General features: G+C 40.5%; 1 protein-coding gene across 1 annotated transcript in view; it reads right to left on the minus strand.

The window, feature by feature from the left end:
- Positions 1 to 23,618, minus strand: part of SPON1 (spondin 1) — a 314,010-nt gene that overhangs the window by 209,002 nt on the left and 81,390 nt on the right. Inside the window, exon 3 of the mRNA XM_040258315.1 lies at positions 13,840 to 13,973. Within this exon, the coding sequence (XP_040114249.1) occupies positions 13,840 to 13,973 (134 nt within the window). The remainder of the gene's footprint in view (positions 1 to 13,839; positions 13,974 to 23,618) is intronic.

Below are 23,618 nucleotides of genomic sequence, written 5' to 3' on the forward strand. Positions count from 1 at the left end.
CCAACACTTCCATGGGTCTGGGGTTTCCCACCCCATTTTCTGTTGATTCTTTGCTTCCACCCCTAGTTAGCATTGCTGAGGTCCTTCCTAGTCAGCCTCAAGGGAGACTCACTCTGTTTTATGACAAAAGAGCCCATGGTTCTTCTCAATACCTAATGCCAAAAAAACTGTAGGGGAAGCTGTACTTCAGCCACATCAGGTCCTTCTAACCCTGCCACCTGCCTCTAAAGCATACACATGTGATTTAGAGTCATCACATGTGGGTTTTGTGATATTTCCTTCCAAAATAAAATGAGTGGGTGAAGCTGAAGTTACATGAAGTTACAAAGTATTATGAGTTCTGGCTATTTCCTCCTAATACTCATCCTCCCTTCCCACTAGCAAGATTCTCTCTTGCCAGGTCCCTGGGTTTGTTTTTCATTTTCTAAATGACATTTAGTTTCTTCACTTTGGAAACAGTATCCGAACCCACGCCCCCCCACCCATTCCACCCCACCCCACCCCCACCCACCCCCACTCCCCACCGCATCTGCCCGGGGTTTATAGGAGGGACTCTTCCCCTCTAGGTTTCACAGGCCAACTGAGGCAGAAGGCAGGGGTGTGGGGGTCAATGTAGCTTGGTGGTGATTAGTTAACAATAAGGACTTGGGAGTTGGTGGAAGTGGGTTAAAAACCCAGCCCCATCACTTAACTGCTTTATTACCCTGAATATAAACTCTCTAAACCTTAGTTTTCTCATCAAGAAAATGGGAATAGTATTATGAAGACCCCACAGGGCTTTTATGAAGATTAAGTAAGATAAGGCATGCAATGCACCTAGCATAGTTCTTGGCATAAATGTAAGCTGCTATTATTCACACTAACTGACGCATTGAGCATCGCTGTATACCTCTTCACATCCTCTCATCCCAACTCTGACTCCATCCACTGTTGCAGTGAGCAGCTCTGTCCATGTCACTGGATGGTACACACCTTGTCTGTGTGGCGTACCTCTTGCTTCCTGTCCCAGAGCTTCTCTGATGCTGCAGTGCATGTTCAGAATCTGATGAATATTCACCTAAGTGCAGTCCAGAATTGCAGGGCATTGATGCTTGTGGGGCGACCCTTGATGAGTGGAGGATAATGACTTTCCCCTTCATTCCAGGGCACACAGTTCTGAGATACATGTCATAAGGCTTTTCAAAAAGTCCTAGAGGATCAAGTATCATCTAGGACAGGTTAACAACACTTGATCAACTAAACCCACAGCCCTCTGCCCCTTCTCTTCCCCAGAATCACTTCCCAAATAAACTGCCTGAACACAAGACTTTGTCCCAGCTGGGCTTTTAGGAGAGCCCGGGCCAGGAATCAGCAGTTATTGCTCGCATTTCTAGCACTGGGTATACATTAGAGCAGGGGTCAGTACACTGTTTTCTAGAAGGCTCCATTTAAAAATTATTTTAGCCTTTGTAGGCTATAAGGTCTCTATTGCAACTTCTTGATACAGCTGCTGTAGGATGAAAGCGGCCCTAAACAATACGTAAATGAATGAACCTGGTTGTGCTCCAATAAGACTTCCTTTATAAAAACAGGCAGTGGGCCAGATATGGCCCACAGACTGTGGTTTGCCAACTCCTGCGTTAGGGCCATGAAGATGAGTACAATTGACCCCCTCCTCTGTGAAGCTCACAGCCTTGGGTGAGAGGAGGAACACCTAGAAATGGACTGCAAACGTGTCTGGAAACGTCACTAAGCACCTTGGACCCCATGCTAAGGAATTTTGGCTTTATACTTTGGTGATGGGAACACTGAAGATGTTCTCAGATCTTATAGCAGCTGCATCTGGGAACAGGTTATTTCACCGGCAAGCAATGAAGTGCTTGTTTTTAACATTTCTGTGAAACCCTGTCCTGCCAGAGGGCTGCCTCCTCTGCTCCTCCAGCACCCTAAGTGATACTTCCATGAGCAAACTTCCCATCAGACAGCCAAGTTCCCTTATCTCATACCCTTGAGACCAGACATGTCTCAGAATCCAAAATATTTTTGGATTTCAGAAAGATAATATTTTCATATATTTCATAACATCCTCATCAGGGTCTGGGGCAGCAGCAAATACATTAACATTTACACTGAAAAGCTATAAGTAACTTGAAGTCAGCTCAAGGCAGGCTTGAGCCCTAAAAGAAGAAAACATCTTCCTATTTTAGAACTTTTTGGATTTCAGAAATCCAGATGAAGGACTATGGACTTGATATGTGTTTCACCTCTGACTGTGACACCCTCAGAGATAGCCTCTGTGTCCTCATTGACTGCATGCAGGAGGTGATCAATAAATGTTAGAGAGTGAGCAGACAAGAATGGCAGAAGAAGTGTTCATGGAGGGATTTGGGGGAAGAAGAGGCTGGTCGGGGACTCTGGTAAGGGACAGAGGGAGACTTTAGTGCTCTGATCAGGATTCTGGACTCGATCTGGAAAGTGATGGAGGGCCCCCTTCAAGTTTGTTATGTAAGTGGTGTTGCTCAGCTGTGTGAATGAGGACAGCAATTCTTATGCCAGTGTGAGGAAGATCACAGGGAGGACCTAGGGGAACAGTACAAGGTTCCTGCAACAGTGAGACAAGAGGTGTCTGAGAATAAAGCTGTCAGTGTAAAGCTAGTGAGGGAAAGAAGAGACAGACCTCACAGATGATGGTGATGTTGGAGAGAAAGCTGCAGTTGAACTTGGCCCATCTGAGATGGTAGAGTGCAGTACTCAGATCGCAGATGCTTCTGTTTAAATTTCAGCTCTGTCCCTTACCCTGTGACCTTGAGCAAGTTACTTAACCTCTTGGTACCTTGGCATCCTCCTTAGTATCCAGTTCAAGGGGTTGCTCTGAGGATTAAATAAATATTTGTAATGTACCCAGAGCAGGGCTTGGTGCTGGGCTGTTATTACTGCCCACCACCAATCATTGTTTTATGAAGTTGAACTCCCCAAATGGTTTACCAAGTGACTGTCTCCTTCAGAGTAAGGCAACCCACACCTCAGACCTTCCCAGGAGGTGACAAGTGAGTGTCATAAATCTAGTAATAAAGCCATGGAGAGGATCACTTCAAGGGGCAAAACTTTTATCAGACTTAAGGGCATAGGACTTCCCTCTGATGGGGTCTGTAAGCATCTATTCTATTCAGAGGCTTCTTCTTTCAGTCAGTCACTACTTTGATATAACAATCTGCAGCACTGTAGCATGCCAGGGAAACTAAGTGCTGGGTCATTCACTTGCAGGGAGAAAGCTAGTAAGAAGACTGCCTGGAAAGCCTGTAATTTAGAAATGTTCAAATCTTTGCATTCAAATAGAAAAGAAACGGTGTCAGGTTTGTGCCAAAAGGAAAGTTATAATTGCTCGGGGCTTCCCTTCCCAGCCCTCCTGGGCAACGGAACATAATCAGCGAAGTGGGCTCAGAACTGTCATCTACAGAAACTGAGCTGCCTTCTCCCAGGAATATTACCCAAACAGAGTAACACAAACACCCATTTTTCCAAGTGAGGGCTCTGCAACAAAGTTAGCATCTCCTCTTTCATATTTCCTGAATTCTGCTGCCAGATTTAAGCATCCTTACTAACTTTTTTAGTGAACTTTCCTCCCAGCATGTCAGTCCAGAGTTTAATACTCACTAAGTGCAGGCAGCTGCGAGAGCCGGCGCACTAAGCGCGGCAGAGAGGAGCTACCCCACGTCCGAGGTCAGGGGCAGCGGCCTGGAGTGCCAGGCTGCGACGGCGCAGGAACGGCCGAGAGGAGCTACCCTGTGTCCGAGGTCAGGGGCGGCTGGGAGGAGACACCCCGTGTCCGAGGTGAGGAGTGGCTGGGAGAAGCCACCTCGCGCCCAAGGCCAGGGGCGGTGACCCTGAGAAGCGACCCTGAGCCCAAGGCCAGGGGCGGTAGCTGGGAGGAGCCACCTACGCCCGCCCGAAGCCAGGGCCGGCTGCGGGAGGAGCATCCCGAGGAGCGGTGGCTGCGCAGGCGCAGGAGGGCCTAGAGGAGCTATCCCACGTTGAAGGTCAGGAACCGCGACAGTAAGGAGATACCCCTCGTCCAAGGTAAGGAGCAGTGGCTGTGCTTTGCTGGAGCAGCCGTGAAGAGATACCACATGCCCAAGGTAAGAGAAACCCAAGTAAGATGGTAGGTGTTGCAAGAGGGCATCAGAGGGCAGACACACTGAAACCATACTCACAGAAAACTAGTCAATCTAATTACACTAGGACCACAGCCTTGTCTAACTCAATGAAACCAAGCCATGCCTGAGGGGCAACCCAAGACAGGCAGGTCATGGTGGAGAGGTCTGACAGAATGTGGTCCACTGGAGAAGGGAATGGCAAGCCGCTTCGGTATTCTTGCCTTGAGAACCCCATGAACAGTATGAAAAGGCAAAATGATAGGATACCAAAAGAGGAACTCCCCAGGTCAGTAGGTGCCCAATATGCTAGTGGAGATCAGTGGAAAAATAACTCTAGAAAGAATGAAGGGATGGAGCCAAAGCAAAAACAATACCCAGTTGTGCATGTGACTGGTGATAGAAGCAAGATCCGATGCTGTAGAGAGCAATATTGCATAGGAACCTGGAATGTCAGGTCCATGAATCAAGGCAAATTGGAAGTGGTCAAACAGGAGATGGCAAGAGTGAATGTCGACATTCTAGGAATCAGCGAACTAAAATGGACTGGAATGGGTGAATTTAACTCAGATGACCATCATATCTACTACTGCGGGCAGGAATCCCTCAGAAGAAATGGAGTAGCCATCATGGTCAACAAAAGAGTCCAAAATGCAGTACTTGGATGCAGTCTCAAAAACGACAGAATGATCTCTGTTCATCTCCAAGGCAAACCATTCAATATCATAGTTATCCAAGTCTATGTCCCAACCAGTAACGCTGAAGAAACTGAAGTTGAACGGTTTTATGAAGACCTACAAGACCTTTTAGAACTAACACCCAAAAAAGATATCCTTTTCATTATAGGGGACTGGAATGCAAAAGTAGGAAGTCAAGAAACACCTGGAGTAACAGGCAAATTTGGCCTTGGAATGCGGAATGAAGCAGGGCAGAGACTAGTAGAGTTTTGCCAAGAAAATGCACTGGTCATAGCAAACACCCTCTTCCAACAACACAAGAGAAGACTCTACACATGGACATCACCAGATGGTCAACACCGAAATCAGATTGATTATATTCTATGCAGCCAAAGATGGAGAAGCTCTATACAGTCAACAAAAACAAGACCAGGAGCTGACTGTGGCTCAGATCATGAGCTCCTTATTACCAAATTCAGACTCAAATTGAAGAAAGTAGGGAAAACTGCTAGACCATTCAGGTATGACCTAAATCAAATCCCGTATGATTATACAGTGGAAGTGAGAAATAGGTTTAAGGGCCTAGATCTGATAGATAGAGTGCCTGATGAACTATGGAATGAGGTTCGTGACATTGTACAGGAGACAGGGATCAAGACCATTTCCAAGGAAAAGAAATGCAAAAAAGCAAAATGGCTGTCTGGAGAGGCCTTACAAATAGCTGTGAAAAGAAGAGAGGCGAAAAGCAAAGGAGAAAAGCAAAGATATAAGCATCTGAATGCAGAGTTCCAAAGAATAACAAGAAGAGATAAGAAAGCCTTCTTCAGCGATCAATGCAAAGAAACAGAGGAAAAGAACAGAATGGGAAAGACTAGAGATCTCTTCAAGAAAATTAGAGATACCAAGGGGACATTTCATGCAAAGATGGGCTCGATAAAGGACAGAAATGGTCTGGACCTAACAGAAGCAGAAGATATTAAGAAGAGGTGGAAAGAATACATGGAAGAACTGTACAAAAGAGATCTTCACAACACAGATAATCATGATGATATGATCATTAATCTAGAGCCAGACATCATGGAATGTGAAGTCAAGTGGGCCTTAGAAAGCATCACTATGAACAAAGCTAGTGGAGGTGATGGAATTCCAGTGGAGCTGTTTCAAATCCTGAAAGATGATGCTGTGAAAGTGCTGCACTCAACATGCCAGCAAATTTGGAAACCTCAGCAGTGGCCACAGGACTGGAAAAGTCCATTTTCATTCCAATTCCAAAGAAAGGCAATGCAAAGGAATGCTCAAACTACCTCACAATTGCACTCATCTCACATGCTAGTAAAGTAATGCTCAAAATTCTCCAAGCTCGGCTTCAGCAATATGTGAACCGTGAACTCCCTGATGTTCAAGCTGGTTTTAGAAAAGGCAGAGGAACCACAGATCAAATTGCCAACATCTGCTGGATCATGAAAAAGGCAAGAGAGTTTCAGAAAAACATCTATTTCTGCTTTCTTGACTATGCCAAAGCCTTTGACTGTATGAATCACCATAAACTGTGGAAAATTCTGAAAGAGATGGAAATACCAGACCACCTGACCTGCCTCTTGAGAGATCTGTATGCAGGTCAGGAAGCAACAGTTAGAACTGGACATGGAACAACAGACTGGTTCCAAATAGGAAAAGGAGTACGTCAAGGCTGTATGTCACCCTGCTCATTTAACTTATATGCAGAGTACATCATGAGAAATGCTGGACTGGAAGAAACACAAGCTGGAATCAAGATTGCTGGGAGAAATATCAATAACCTCAGATATGCAGATGACACCACCCTTATGGCAGAAGGTGAAGAGGAACTAAAAACCTCTTGATGAAAGTGAAAGAGGAGAGCAAAAAAGTTGGCTTAAAGCTCAACATTCAGAAAACGAAGATCATGGCATCTGGTCCCATCACTTCATGGGAAATAGATGGGAAAACGGTGGAAACAGTGTCAGACTTTATTTTTGGGGGCTCCAAAATCACTGCAGATGGTGATTGCAGCCATGAAATTAAAAGACGCTTACTCCTTGCAAGAAAAGTTATGACCAATCTAGATAGTATATTCAAAAGCAGAGACATTACTTTGCCAACTAAGGTCCAGCTAGTCAAGGCTGTGGTTTTTCCTGTGGTCATGTATGGATGTGAGAGTTGGACTGTGAAGAAGGCTGAGCGCTGAATTGAACTGTGGTGTTGGAGAAGACTCTCTAGAGTCCCTTGGACTGCAAGGAGATCCAACCAGTCCATTTGAAGGAGATCAACCCTAGGATTTCTTTGGAAGCAATGATGCTAAAGCTGAAACTCCAGTACTTTGGCCACCTCATGCGAAGAATTGACTCATTGGAAAAGACTCTGATGCTGGGAGGGATTGGGGGCAGGAGGAGAAGGGGACGACAGAGGATGAGATGGCTGGATGGCATCACAGACTCGATGGACGTGAGTCTGAGTGAACTCCGGGAGATGGTGATGGACAGGGAGCCCTGGCGTGCTGCGATTCACGGGGTCGCAAAGAGTCGGACACGATGGAGCGACTGAACTGAATGGCTCCCTTATTCCTCTTGAATCAAGATCAACCTCTTCATCTTGATACTGAAGAACTTCTATGATTTAGAAATGGATCTTGGTCCCCAAAGACCTTGTAATTTCACCAAGTCTGTCTGTTTACTGCCACCCAGAACTACCATATTTACTCTCACCTCCAACTTCTGATGGCAGTTTTCTCCCTGTCCACCGCCTTCACTTGGAATGGCCCCTTCCCTTCTGTCCATTTATCCAGACACTACCACTGTCTTCAACGTGTCAACCAACCTTTCTAAGGACTTCTGGTGCTCCCATTATTACATTCTTCGTGCATCTACTTTCTGACTAACCTTGTTTAATTTGTCCTCAGTTCATGTCTGTCTTAGATTCACTAACTTTTGCATACATATTTTTATTTATACCACAGCTAGATTTCAGCAAATTGTCTTGAAAGTCAGGAGCCTTGTTTATACTCTGAGACTTTCTCAGCGCTGGTCAATCGGGGTACATAGCATATGTACATTGGATACTGATTGGCTGACTGGTTTTCCCAACACCACCTTCCACATGAAAAAGAAGGAAACTTTCTCAGCTAGACAACTTGGGTGTTTCTCAGCTTGAGTCAAGGCATCAGTTTGAAACCTGTACTTCCTATTATACTAAAAGGGCACTATAATGGTATTCCCATTAAAATCAGGCATAAACATGAATGCCACTATTTAATATTGTGCTAGAGGTGACAGATAATCAACTAAAACATGAAAAAGGAACAAAGGTATATTTATTATTTCCCAAAAGAATGAAAAAAGAAGCCATTAGAACTATCAAGAGAGTTAAGCACTGCTTAAACTCAGACTCAAGGTACAAGAATCAATAGCTTTCCTAAACATAAGCAATCAATGATTAGAAAGTTTAATAGGAAAAAAGAGCCCATTCGCAAAAGCAATAAAACTATAAAATATCTATGCCTGCGGGGAGGAAGCCTCACAAGAAAGTGCAATCTAAATGAAGAAAAATTATATTACTTTCCTGAAGGACATAAAAGACCTGAATAGGAGATATTCCATATTTCTAACTGGGAAAACATTGTAAGGATGCTATATACGGAGACATATTGTAGGGTTTGCAATACCATTCAAAATCCCAATATAAGTTTCTATTAAACACAATAAACTCATTTTACAATTTGTCTGGAATTATGAATCTGCTTGAATAGCCATGAACATTTTGAACCAGAAGATTAATGAGCAATGACTTGCTATCAAAACATCAAATAAAATTGTGCTATGAAATGGTATGGTTTTGTGCAGGAATAGATAAAAAGATCAACAGAATAGAACGGATCTGTATAAAAATTTCATATTTGATAAAGTAGCACTTCAAACACTTGAGGAAAGGACAAACTATTTGAAAAACGAATGTGCAACAATGACCAAGCCATTCTGAGAAAAGCAAGCAGACTTGGATTTCTCATCTGTGCTGGCCAGCTCTGGTCTGCCCCTCCAGCCACCGTCTGCATCCTTCCACACCCTGATCTTTGCTGGAGAGGAGAATCTGCGTGGACTCTAGCAATGGGCTGTTGTCCTCATAGTTGAAGCCAAGGTCAAAAGGGAAAACTGATAGGGAATCAAGGTTGGGGTCCCTGTGGGGTCACCTCAGGCTAGTAGCTTCCCTTATCCAAAGGTTTCAGCTCCTGGGAGGTGGTGGTCTTTTCTGTTTATCCTCTGTGTCCTCCCCTTATCCCTTTAGGCCTGGGCGCTAAAGGCTCCTCCCAATTCTTTTTGGCCACATCATTCCCAGGTAAAGAATCTGCCTGCAAAACAGGAGACCCGGGTTTGATCCCTGGGTCAGGAGATCCCCTGGAGAAGGTAATGGCAACTCACTCCAGTATTCTTGCCTGGAGAATTCCATGGACAGAGGAGCTTGGCAGGCTACAGTCCATGGGGTCAGAAAGATTTGGACATGACTGAGCAATTAACACTTTCATCATAAATGCACCCCTGATTCAACTGACCTTTTGGCACTTCTGCTGAGTGTGCCATTTAACTTCTGTTGAGGCATACTGATACCATATTATTCACAAAAGTAAATTCCAAGAAGATTAAAGACCTAAATTTATTTTTAAACCTATAAAAATATTAATAATATGGGGATATATTTATAACCTTGGCTGTGCAGGAAGATTATTTTTAGACAGGATACAAATCAAGATTCATAAGTGAAAGAATAGATATATTTGATTAAAATCAAAATTTCAAATTTCTGGATGATGAAAGCAAAGTTAATTATGATGATGAAAGCAAAGAAAGGTAGAAATATTTTAAATTTAAAATAAATTGTTATTATCTGTACTGTATAAGAATCAATTTTAAACAAATTTATAAAATTGTATATTTATAGACATTTATATATAACATTTATATACATTTTATATAAAATATGCAATATAAAATATATTTTACACATAATATACAAATATATTTTATATATAAATATACAGAAATATATGTGCTGTGTGCTTAGTTGCTCAGTCATGTCCGACTTTTTGCAAATCCATGTACTTCAGCCTGCCAAGCTCCTCTGTCCTTGGGGATTCTCCAGGCAAGAATATTGGAGTCAGTTGGCATGCCCTCCTCCAGGGGATCTTCCCAACCCAGGGATCAAACCCAGGTCTCTCGCATTGCAGGTGATTCTTTACCGACTGAGCCACCAGATTTATATATAAACATCAATTTTAAAAAGAAACTATCAGAAAAGTGGACAAGGATGTGAATAGCCATTTGCAGAAAAGAGAAATGGAATAAATATTTGAAAAGATTCTAATATTACTAGTAATTGGGAAAATAAAAATTACCAGAAAATGTCACTTTTAACTATCAGATTGGCAGAACTTTAAAGAATGATAAACATCAAGAGTTGTTAAGCAAGTAAGGAAACAAATTCTCTTGTTCACAGTCAGGGAGAGTGTTTAAGTTGGCAAGCTTTTTAGAAGAAAATCTGGCAGTGTCTATTAAAATTATAAATGTGTATCCTTTATGATCCTACTTCTTGGCAGCTACCATGGACAAAAACTTGCATATTTGCTCAAGCAGGCATATATAAGGATGTTTATTATAGCATTATTTGTAATTGTAAAAGACTGGAAACAATCTAAATGTCCATCAACTATGGAATAATTAACACATTTTCACAGTAGATTATATGCAACAGTTTAAAAAGAGAGATAAACCCATATGTTCTGACCTGGAAATATCTCTAATACATTTTATTTAGTTAAAATCCATTCAATTTCAGGACATCATGCAGACCATGATACCATTTATACAAAGGGTACTTATATGTTTATTTATATATTAATACATAAAAATGCACACATTAAAGTCTAACAAATACACACCAAACTGATATCTATTGCTACTTTTGGGTAGAAGACTGTGGGATTTATCGGGAGAAATGTCAGGGATTTTTCACTTTTTCTGTGTTCTCTGTTTTTCCGTATTTCACTATTTTCTATACCATGTGACATTTTTCAATGTGAATGTATTTACATTTCACCTATAAAATCATTATTTCTTTAGTGAGTGGTTGTAGGTTATATTTAATTCCTTCAGAAAAAGATGAAAGGAAGAACACGGGGCTTTAGCATTAAATGGACATGCACCTTCAAGAAACTGCCTAATTCACTGGGACTTGTGACCTCCTGCATGAAAAGGGGAAGTCTGTTATGAAGATTAAGTTAGACAAAAACTGCTAGATGTATAGCTGAGTTCACAGTAGACAGAAAGTATTTGTTGCCCCTTTCTCTCTCCTCCATTGGCTTCTGAGAACCTTGAGGGCCAAGATCTTAATCTCAGTTGCCTGTATAATATTGACACCTGTGCAAATAGAAGTTCAGTTACATTTACTGAAAGAACGAGGGACTGAACAAGCCACATTTGTTCGATGTTAATTTATAGACATATGTTCACATATGTTCATTTTTAATGTAAACAAAGAGATGCCTTTCTGGCTTCCAACAGGAAGATCAAATATGTCTGGTTTGTGAGAACAACAAATCAAAGAAAACCAGACATCTATGCCAAAGGGATAGAGTTTTAGAGAAAGTGAAAGTTGTTCAGTCATGTCCGACTCTTTGCAATTCCATGGACTATACAGTCCATGCATGGAATTCTCCAGACCATAATACTGGAATGGGTAGCCTTTCCTTTCTCCAAGGTATCTTCCCAACCCAGGGATCAAACTCAGGTCTCCCACATTGCAGGCAGATTCTTTACCAGCTGAGCCACCAGAGAAGCCCAAGAATACTGGAGTGGGTAGCCTATTCCTTTACCAGTGGATTTTCCCAACCCAGAAATCGGACCCAGGTCTCCCACATTGCAGGCAGATTCTTTACCAGCAAAGCTACCAAGGAAGCCCTTTGAGCAAGAAGACTCATCAGATAGATCTAATGTTGGCGAGCCCCAGTCTCTGTGGAGTCCTAGGGCTGCCATGGACAGGGGTGTGGGTATAGGAAAGCCAGGCTGAGAACCCGGTATCCAGCCTAAGAGGCTGAATGAATACGCTAATGGACAAAGGCCAGGCTGTGACAAAAGAACTCTGATCCCCAGCCTCTGCAGCAAATGGTCTAGGAAGCCAAACCACAACCTATGCAGCCATGAGTCCAGCATGGTTAGGACTTGGTCAGTGATGCCAGCTCTCGAATTCTTGCCCCCACTGCCTCCTCTGTTTCCAGCTCAGGACCAGTCAGAGAAAGCCAAATATGTTCTCCAAACCAACCATGTCAGATGCTTCATTTCTAGTTAGCCTGCTCTCGACTTCCCCACACCAAATATCTCCAGTCAGAAAGTACCTAAATCTTTTCTGTTTTTTTTTTTTCACTAAAAGATTTCCCACTCCTCACTTGTCTTTGAGTCTCTGCCAGATTCTAGTGATGGCAGCTGACTTCCCTTGCTATAGAGCAACCTCTGAATAAATAGCTTCTGTTCTCATTTCAGTGGTCTGCATTTATTTCTACAAAGCCTTCTCCCACATTGCAGCTAGATACTAGATTCATATTATATATGGAGTTTATAGTTATATATAAATTCTACTGCTAAATTTAAAAAATCACCAATGTACATTAACGCCAAAAGTCAAATTTCTCAAGGAATGTGAGAAAAGATGCACAGTTTGCATTAAACTAAAGAAAACAATGATATCCATACAGATGATAGCAAAGCTAGGCCAAATCCAGGGCTGAGTCTGGACAATGGACAGAGGCTCCAGCTATCTCTGTGGGTTTTTTTTTCTTTTCCCTCCATAATCCAGGCACAGTTGGATCAAGAAACTTCAATGACTAGAGAGCCTAGGTAAAATCCCTTCTTATCAGTCTCTTCTCAGGAACAGGCTGGACTTGTAAGTCTTCAGAAATGTTCTCCTGCCAGAGGTTCAAACAAGTGAACCAAATACACACATAATGCCTTGGGGGAGCTAAAGAAGTGGAAGATGGTTGGGAAGGTCCCAGCTCCTAACTCCAGAAAAAAGTGTTTCTTAGATGTTGGCATTGGAGCCTTGCCCATCTACCCATGACTATTGGCCTTCTGAAATCCTAAACTCCCCAGCATCACTGTATAGAGCCTTTAAATATATTTAAAATATGGTATTTAAAATAGGTGATAACTGTATTTCTCAAACTGCTGAATGTTAATAGATGTCTCAGCAAAAAAGGAATGTTGCAGTCAAGTTTAGGAAATGTTGGGTGAAACCAAGTTAAACAGATTTCTTTTTGGCAGGACTTTGCAAAGCCTTCAATATGTTAATATATGTTGTGAATTGGCAAGAAGGGGATATATAACCTACAGAATTCTCCAAACTTATTTAACCATAGAAACTGATTTCCTGCCCACCTGTTTACATCTCCCTGAACATCTCTATAACATACAATTTTGGAAACACAGGTTTGAGATAATGCTGCCTTTCAGAGGAAAACCATTGACTGGCTAATACTTCTCATCACCTATTGTGACTCACCTAAAGGAGGGTCAAGAGGCCCCAGAGAAGTGGTGCAAGAGGGTATTTTTGATGGGAGAAGGAAGAAGATAGGATTAGAAAACTGAGCCTGGGGCCAATGGAAGTTATATTCAGGTCTCAGCCCACTTAACACAGTTTAAGGATATAGAGCATTAAATTCAAGATGGAGGAAGCCAAAAATTATCCTCAGCAGGGTTGTAATTTTTCTTAACCAGCCGGTGGATCATTATCTCCAGGAAGATAATGATCAGAAGATCACTGTATGAGAGGAGCATGGAGATTCAGGTAACTGATACTTTTTATAGCACTTTAGGAAAGATGGCCCATAATCCTGTTTTATAGTCAAGATAATGGAGGGCAGAGAGATGATACAACTTGTCTGAGGCCCCAGGAAAGCCACTTTTCCTTTTGCAGCCACACCGTGAGCCACAAAGGGAAGGGGAATGAAGAGTTTCAAGGATTCCATGTTCACTTACTTTAGAATTACGCAGCCAGTTCCTGCAGGTGGCGCTATCCAGAACACCTGGATCCGCGTCCGCCTCCGTGGGGTGCTTTCTGTGACGGCAACGGGGCAATTACTCATAAACTGGGTTTCTTCTTCGTCTATGATCTGTGGAGAACCAGTGGAAAATAAACACGTTAAAAGGCAATGTCACTTTGGGAAGTTGTCGTGTTGACAATTCCTTAATTTCAGTTTTAAATCTGTCATTTTCTGTTAGCAGTTCTATATCCCCAGGACACCAGAATACTGCCCGGCACAGAGTCCCACTCAATGTTTGTTCACTTAGCATAAAGACAAGACTATAGCTCAGGTTCTCTTCTCTCTGGGACCAGGATCTTATGTCAGCACTTTGAGGGACAGGCCACTAGGTGATGATCTTGCTCATTGATTACAATAACCTAAGGTGGAGGATGGGGAAGAGAGAATCCAAAGCCAATGCCGTATACCTAGACGTCATGATTCAGTCTTATAACTTGAAATTAAAATGTTAAAAGAAACTCCCCCATCTTGAAGGAAGTATCCCAAAGTACATAGAGTCACCCAGTTTTACGCACTTCTGCAGCATTTCCTATCGTTGTTTGTACCTTTTGTTGGTGTTCTCTCAAGTTAGCCTTCAAGGTTTTCCACGACACTGCAGAAAAGTTGGTAGCCATCCCCATCCCTCAAAGCTGTTTTCACCATTTCTCCTGCTTGCTTCTGGGTCTGCTGCCAGGACTTGCCTATCCCTCTCATAAAACCACAGACTATTAGACCTGGAAGGGTCTTTTGGGGAAAATCATCTAAGTCCAATGGGTCTTAAGTGCCAACCTCAATTGACTGGTAGTAGCCTGGAGAATCCCAGGGATGGGGGAGCCCGATGGGCTGCCGTTTCTGGGGTCACACAGAGTTGGACATGACTGAAGTGACTTAGCAGCAGCAGCAGCAGGCTGTATCATGAGTAGTGTTAATATTAAGAGAGAACACTTACTGAGTGTTTAGTGTAGGCTAGGCACTAAGCTGAGTACTTTATATGAATTATTCATTAAATTTTCAAATACAATTTAGTGAGACTATACCCATATTGTATTTATTTTACTTAAAAACATTTTTAAAAATTCCTCTTTAGGAAAGCAGTTAAAAATTGTCATATTATATATTTTCATCACTGTTATCCAGTGATGAAACAAAGACATTTTATTTATCTCAATATTCTTTTTATTCTTCTCTCATTTCTCTTCCATATTTACCACTCACTCATAAGAATTTAGAGAAGGCAATGGCAACCCACTCCAGTACTCTTGCCTGGAAAATCCCATGGTTCGGAGAAGCCTGGTGGGCTGAAGTCCATGGGGTCTAGACACAACTGAGCAACTTCACTTTCACTTTTCACTTTCATGCATTGGAGAAGGAAATGGCAACCCACTCCAGGGTTCTTGCCTGGAGAATCCCAGGGACAGGGGAGCCTGGTGGACTGCCATCTCTGGGGTCGCACAGAGTTGTACACGACTGAAGCGACTTAGCAGCAGCAGCATAAGAATTTAATATATGTTCTTTTGAATATATATATACATATTCAGCTCAGTTCAGGCACTCAGTTGTGTCCAACTCTTTGCAACCCCATGAACTGCAGCATGCAGGGCCTCCCTGTCCATCACCAACTCCCAGAGTTCACCCAAACCCATGTCCATCGAGTCAGTGATGCCATCCAGCCATCTCATCCTCTGTCGTCCCCTTCTCCTACCCCCAATCCCTACCAGCATCAGAGTCTTTTCCAATGAGTCAACTCTTCGCATGAGGTAGCCAAAGTACTGGAGTTTCAGCTTCAGCACCAGTCCTTCCAGTGAACACCCAGAACTGATCTCCTTTAGAAGGGACTGATTGGATCTCCTTGCAGTCCAAGGGACTCTAGAGAGTCTTCTCCAACACCACAGCTCAAAAGCATCAATTCTTCAGCGCTCAGCTTTCTTCACAGTCCAACTCTCACATCCATACATGACCACAGGAAAAACCATAGCCTTGACTAGATGGACCTTAGTCGGCAAAGTAATGTCTCTGCTTTTGAATATACTATCTAGGTTGGTTATAACTTTCCTTCCAAGGAGTAAGTGTCTTTTAATTTCACGGCTGCAATCACCACCTGCAGTGATTTTGGAGGCCCCCAAAATAAAGTTTGACACTGTTTCCACTGTTTCCCCATCTATTTCCCATGAAGTGATGGGACCAGATGCCCTGATCTTAGTTTTCTGAAAGTTGAGCTTTAAGCCAACTTTTTCACTCTCCTCTTTCACTTTCATCAAGAGGCTTTTTAGTTCCTCTTCACTTTCGGCCATAAGGGTGGTGTCATCTGTATATTTGATGTTATTGATATTTCTTCCAGCAATCTTGATTCCAGCTTATGCTTCTTCCAGCCCAGCGTTTCTCATGATGTACTCTATGTATAAGTTGTGTATATATAATTTACTTGAAATTACATAGAGTTGTTTTGTATTTTAATATTTCTGTCACATAATCTTTTTTCCCCAAAACTTTTTATTTTGTATTGTATTATAGCCAATTAACAAGCAATGTTGTGATAGTTTCAGGTGAACAGCGAAGGGAAGAAGGGACTCAACCACACAGAGACAGATATCCATTTTCCCCCAAATTCCCCTCCCATCCAGGCTGCCACATAACATTGAGCAGAGTTCCATGTGCCATACAGTTCACTTAATCTTATTATGTCAGTTTTACTATATGTGAATGTAATACTGATACTGCCTGCTGCCTAGTACTCCACTGAAAGCATAGACCACATTTTACTTACTATTATCCCACTGAGGGGCACTGAGCTGACTTCCAGCTCTTTTCCTCCACAAACATGACTGTAATGCAAACCCTCAAGTTGCTCTGCTTTTGAACCTACATGAAAGTTTCTCAGTAATATAAACCATGTAGTGGAACTGTTGGTTTGAGGTTGTGGGTCTAGTCATATTAATTTTACAAGTGGTACCAGATTGTTCTGCAAAATGGGTATACCTATTTATTTTACAAGCTATGCACACCTGTTCCCATTTCCCCCTATCCTCACTAGTACGTGTGATTACTGGGCTTTCTAATTGTTTCCAATCTGATATAAAATAGTAGCATGTTTTCATTTAATACTAGCCGGTTTGAGCATTGCTTGAAGGAGATCAGCCCTGGGATTTCTTTGGAAGGAATGATGCTAAAGTTGAAACTCCAGCACTTTGGCCACCTCATGTGAAGAGCTGACTCATTGGAAAAGACTCTGATGCTGGGAGGGATTGGGGGCAGGAGGAGAAGGGGACGACAGAGGATGAGATGGCTGGATGGCATCACAGACTCAATGGATGTGAGTCTGAGTGAACTCCGTGAGTTGGTGATGGACAGGGAGGCCTGGCATGCTGCGATTCCTGCGGTCGCAAAGAGTCGGACACGACTGAGCGACTGAACTGAACTGAACTTACAAATTTATCAGGGTTCTTCTGGGAATTGCCAGCTCAGAATCTTTACCAATGGATTTTTCTCTTTTTGTCGGTTTGTAGGACTTTCTGAATATGAATTGCTCATTGTTGACAAACATCTTTGTGTCACCCAGATGTTTATCCTATATTTGGAATTCTTTAATAACTTTTACCTAGTCAAATTTATCTTTTCCTATGGCTTACACTTTTTTGGTCTTGCCTAAAAAACTGAGATCAGAAAGACATTCTCTAGTATTTTGTTTCATAAGCTTTATAACTTCATTTTCACACAGGTCTTCAATCCATTTAGAACTTGCTTTTTAATATCATGGTGTAGAGATCCAAATCTATTTTCTCCATACTGTAAGCTACTTTTTTAAAAGTTATTTGATTTTTTAGAGCAGTTTTAAGTTCACTGCAAAAGTACAGGGAGTTCCCATATACCCCGTTCTCATACATACCTAACTTTCCCCATTATCAACGTCAGGCACCAGAGCAGCACATTTGTTACAACTAATAAACCTACATAAACCTACACTGATATATCATCACTCAAAGTCCATAGTTTACATTAGTGTTCACTCTTGGTTTTGTATATTCTATGGGTTTTGACAAATGTATAATAATATATAATAATAATAATGTATAATGATACTACAATACATTATAGTATTGTATTGATTAATTTCACTGCCTTAAAAGTCCTCTGTGCTCTGCCTGTTCATCCCTTCCTTTCCCCAGTCCCTGGCAACTATTAAACTTTTGTTGTAATTTTTATTAGTTTCAGGATGTTTTTTGTTGATCTTTCAGGTTTTGTTTGTAGACAATCATGTTATCTGCAAACAAGGACAGTTTTATTTCTTCCTTTCAAATCTGTATCTTTCATTTCCTTATTTGTTACATTAGCTAGGATATCTAGTATGATGTTGAAAAGTGACGGTGAGGGGAGACATCCTTGCCTTGTTCTTGACCTTTGCAGCAAAGTCTCAAGTTTCTTACCAATAAATATGATATTAGGTATGTTATTTGTATGCTCTTTATTACATTAAGGACCTTTATCTCTATTCATATTTTGCTGAGAGTTTTTATCATGAATGGGTGTTAGATTTTGTTCAGTGTTTTTCCTGTGTCTATTGATGTGATCATGTGATTTTTCTTCTTTTGCCTATTGATGTGATAGATTATATTACTTGATTTTTTGAGTGTTGAACCAGCCTTGTATGACTGGGATAAATCCTACTTGGTTATGGTGTCTATTCTTTTCACATACTGTTGCATTTGATTTCCTAATATTTTATTGAGGAATTTTGCATCTTTGTACATGAGAGATATAGGTTTGCAGGTTTCCTTTTTCTGCAAAGTCTTTGTCTACTTTTGGTATTAGGGTGGTGCTGGCCTCAGAGAATGAGTTAGGAAGTAGAAAATTGGTATAATTTCTTCCTTAAATGTTTGTGGAATTCATCAGTGAACCTGTCTCAGTCTTGTGCTTTCTGTTTTGGAAGGACTTTATTATTGATTCAATTTCTTAAAAAATTTTTTTTCTATTTTCTATATTTTTCTCTTTCTTATTTTGTGAGTTTTGGCAAATTGTGTCTTTCAAGGAATAGGTCCATTTCATCTAGGTCATCAAAATCATGAACATTCATAAAACACCTTTATTATTCGTTTAGTGGCCATGGGATCTGTAGTGATGTCCCTTCTTTCATTTCTAATATTAGTAATTTGTGTCTTCCCTGGTTTTTGTTCAGTTAGCCTGTCTAAGGGCTTATCAATCTTACTGATCTTTTCAAGAGCCAGCTTTTTGGTTTTGTTGATTTTCTCTGATTTTTTTTTCAATTTCATTGATTTCTGCTTTAATTTTTTAATTATTTTTTCCTCCTTATTTTATATATTTTTATTTTCTTTCTTTAGTTTCCTAAAGTGGAAGCTTATTGATTTAAAGTTTTTCTGCTTTTCTACAGAGAAGGCAATGGCACCCCACTCCAGTACTCTTACCTGGAAAATTCCACGAATGGAGGAGCCTGGTAGGCTGTGGTCCATGGGGTCGCTAAGAGTCGGACATGACTGAGCGACAACACTTTCACTTTTCACTTTCATGCATGGAGAAGGAAATGGCAACCCACTCCGGTGTTCTTGCCTGGAGAATCCCAGGGGTGGGGGAGCCTGGTTGGCTGACATCTATGGGGTCGCACAGAGCTGGACACGACTGAAGTGACTTAGCAGCAGCAACTGCTTTTCTAATATGTACATTTGGTGATACAAATTTCTAAGTGCTGCTTTCATTGCATTGTACATATTTTAAGTTGTATTATCATTTTCATTTAGTACACAATATTTTAAAATTTCTTCTGAAATTTCTTCTTTGACCCATGTGTCCGTTAAAAATGTGTGGTTTAATCTCCAAGTATTTGGGGATTTTACAGTTATCTGTTACTGATGTCTAGTTAATTCTATTGTGGTTTGAGAGCAGATATTGTACAATTTTTATCCTTTTAAAATTTGCCAAAGTGTGTCTTATGACCCAAAATGTGATCTATCTTGTTGAATGTTCCATGTGAGCTTGAGAACAACATGTAATCTGCTGTTATTGAATAAAGGAGTCTATAGATGTCAATTAGGTCCAGTTGACTGATGGCACTGTTTAGCTGAACTATGTCCTTACTGATTTTCTGTCTGCTATATCTGTCCATTTCGGATAGAGGGGGATCAACATCTACAACTGTGACAGTGAATTTATCTATTTCTATATTTGCAGTTCTATCAGTTTTTAGCTCACATATTTTGACACACTATCATTAGGTGCAAACATATTAAGGATTATTACATCTTCTTGGAGTACTGACCCCTTTACCATTATATAATGCCCCTCTTTATTACTGATAACTTTCCTTGCTTTGAAGTCCACTCCACTTGAAATTAATATAGCTATTCCTGTTTTCTTTTGATTAGTGTTAGCACTGTGTATCTGTCTTATCATTCTGCTTTTAATCTATAAGTCTTTATAAGTCTTTAAGATATAAGTGGGTTCTTTACATACAATGTACAATGGTCTTGGTTTTTAAATATTTTTTAATTTTATTTTTTAATTGAAATACAACTGACGTATTAGTTCCAGATGTACAAAGTAATGATTTGATATTGGTATATATGGCAAAAAAACCACCACATGAGTCTAGTTAACAGCAGTCACCATCCACAGTTATAAAATGTTTTCTTGTGATAAGACATTTTAAGATTTACTCTCTTAACAACTTTTGAATATGCAACACAGTGCTATTAACTGGAGTCATAAGGGTCTTGATTTTGACCCACGGACAGTCTTTTAATTTGTATATCCAGACCACTAATGACTCATGTGACTACTGATATAGGCAGATTAACATTTACCATATTTGTTGCTCTGTTTTCTGTTCCTGTTTGTCTTCCGCACTTTTTCTATACTTCTGGTTCTAACTGAGAATTTTATATAATTCTATCTTTTCTTTCTTAGCATATCAGTTATACTTCCTTTTTTTTTCTTTTAAAAATGGTTGTTCTGGAGTTTTCAGTAGACGTTTACAACTAATCCAAGTTTACTTTCAAATATCACTATACTGCTTCAAAGATATTACAAGTACCCTGTAATAACAAAATACTCCTAATTCCTTCCTTCTTTCCCTTATATCATTGCTTCCAATCACTTCACTTACACATAAACATATATAAGAACATATAGACATAAACACATATAATTAAATACATCATTGCTATTATTTTGAATAAATTATCTGTTAGATCAATTAAGAAAATAAAAAAATATATTTTACCTTCATTTATTCCTTCTTTAATGCTCTTCCTTTCTTTATAAAGATCTGAGTTCCTGACCTATGTTATTTTTCTTCTCTCTAAAGAATTTTAAACTTTCTTGCAAGATGGGGCTATTGGTGACAAATTCCTCTGTTTTTTTTTTTTTTTTTTCTGTCTGAAGAAGAATCTTTATCTTTTTCACTTTTGAAGAATAATTTCACAGGGTATTGAGTTCTGAATTAGTGGCTTTTTTCTCAACACATTGAATATTTCATCCCACTCTTTTCTTATTTGCATGGTTTCTGAGACGTGGGACATAATTGTTATCTCTGTTCCTCTGTAGGTAAGGTGTTTTTTCCTTCTGGTTTCTTTCAATAATTTTTTATCTTTAATTTTCTATAGTTTGAATGATATGCTTGGATATAGTTTTTTTTTTTTTGGCATTTATTGTTCTTGGTATTCTCTGAGCTTCCTGGATCTCTGGTTTTGTGTCTGATACTAATTTGAGGAAATTCTCAGTCATTAATGTCTCAAATATTTTTTCTGTCCTTTCTTCTCCTGGTATTCCTATTATGCATATGTTATGCCTTTTGTAGTTTTCTCATAGTATTTGTGTTGGGTTAGCCAGAAAGTTTGTTTGCCATTTCAGCTCACCTTGCAGATAAGGCTGAGTTAACTTTTTGGCCAGCCTAATATATTCTGCTCTGTTTTTTTTCAGTCTTTGTTCTCTTTTCTTTTTTTCAATTTTATTACTTTTTGTTGCTAGATCCTCAAGCTCACAGATTCCTCAGCTATGTCCAGTCTACTAGTAAGTCCATCAAAGGCATTTTTCATTTCTGTTACAAAATTTTTGATGTCTACCATTTCTTCTTGGTTTTCCTTAGGATTTCCATCTCTGCTTACATTACCTGTCTGTTTCTGCATGCTGTCCACTTTATCCATTAGAGCCCTTAACATATTAATCATTGTTGTTTCAAATTCCCAGTCTGATAATTCCAATATCCCTGCTGTGTCCCTTTCTGATGCATTCTCTATCTCTTCAAAAGCGTTGTTTTTTGTTTTTTGGGTTTTTTTTGCCTTTTGGTTTGCCTTTTAATATTTTATTGCAAGGTGCACATGATGTGCTGGGTAAAAGAAACTGAAGTGAGTAGGCTTTTAGCAACACATAGACACACCTTGCGGAGAAGGCAGTGGCAACCCACTCCAATCCTCTTGCCTGGAAAATCCCATGGACTGATAGGCTGATAGGCTGCAGTCCATGGAATCACTAAGAGTTGGACATGACTGAGTGACTTCACTTTAACTTTTCACTTTCCTGCATTGGAGAAGGAAATGGCAACCCACTCCAGTGTTCTTGCCTGGAGAATCCCAGGGATGGGGGAGCCTGCTGGGCCCCCGTCTATGGGGTCACACAGAGTCGGACACAACTGAAGTGACTTAGCAGCAGTAGCAGCAGCAGACACACCTTGTGTTTTTTTTTAAAAATTGCAGGATAATTGCTTTACAATATTGTGGTAGACTCTGCCATACAGCAATGTAAATCAGACATAATTATATATATTTCCCTTCCCTCTTGGCTCTCCCCTCACCATAAGATAAACCTTGCTTTATTGTGGCTCTACTTTATTGCATTTCACAGACATTGCATTTTGTATAAGTTGAGGGTTTGTGGCAACACTGCATTGCCAGATGATGGTTATCATTTCTTAGAAGTACTTTTAAATTAAAGGCAAGTCTTTTTTAGACATAATGCTATTGCACACTTAATAGACTATAGTATAATGTAAATATAACTTTTATATGCCCTGAGAAACCAATAATTTCATGTGATTAGATTTATTGCAATCTCTGCTTTATTGCAGTGGTCTGGAACTGAACCACTAATATCTTTGAAGGATGCTTGTATTAAGGTGTCAGGGAGAGGGAGTGTTCTACGGTCTCATAATTAGGTCTCACTCTTTTGGTGACTTGTACCCCTGGACTGTGAATTTCACATGTGCTTCTCAGCTTCCCCCCACTGCTTAGGTGGGACTGGATGGCTGGAGTTGTATATTTTCCTTCCCCCAGATAGGCTCTGGTAAAATATCTTCTGAGAGCAAGGACTTGTTAAGAACAGAATGCTCTGGTGTATTTAAAAATAGTTCCTTTTCTCCTCCCCTTGCCAGAAGCATGAAGAGATTTTTCTCTGATATTCACTTTACGCACTTACTAGAGCTCCTGTAGGTAAAACCCATAAAAGCTATTCCCCCTCCCCACCAGTGACTAGGTATCTCTGGAGTTTCTAACTCTCAGACTTGTTTATATTGAGCCTCAAGTAATCCATCCGTTATAGTTCAGGCTTTCCTACTTGACAGCTGCAGGTTTCTGCCCTGGGAGGTTGTGATTCTCTACATCCTCCATCTACCTCTCCAATTCGAGGGCAGCAGTTTTCCCTGTGACTGCACTTCTCTCATGGATCTATAAAGAATTCTTGATTTTTCTGTTTAATCAGCATTTTATTTGTTAGGATGGAGCTGCTGCTGCTGCC

This window comes from Oryx dammah, unplaced genomic scaffold (genome assembly GCF_014754425.2).
Source record: "Oryx dammah isolate SB20612 unplaced genomic scaffold, SCBI_Odam_1.1 HiC_scaffold_17, whole genome shotgun sequence".
NCBI classification, from domain to species: Eukaryota; Metazoa; Chordata; class Mammalia; order Artiodactyla; family Bovidae; genus Oryx; species Oryx dammah.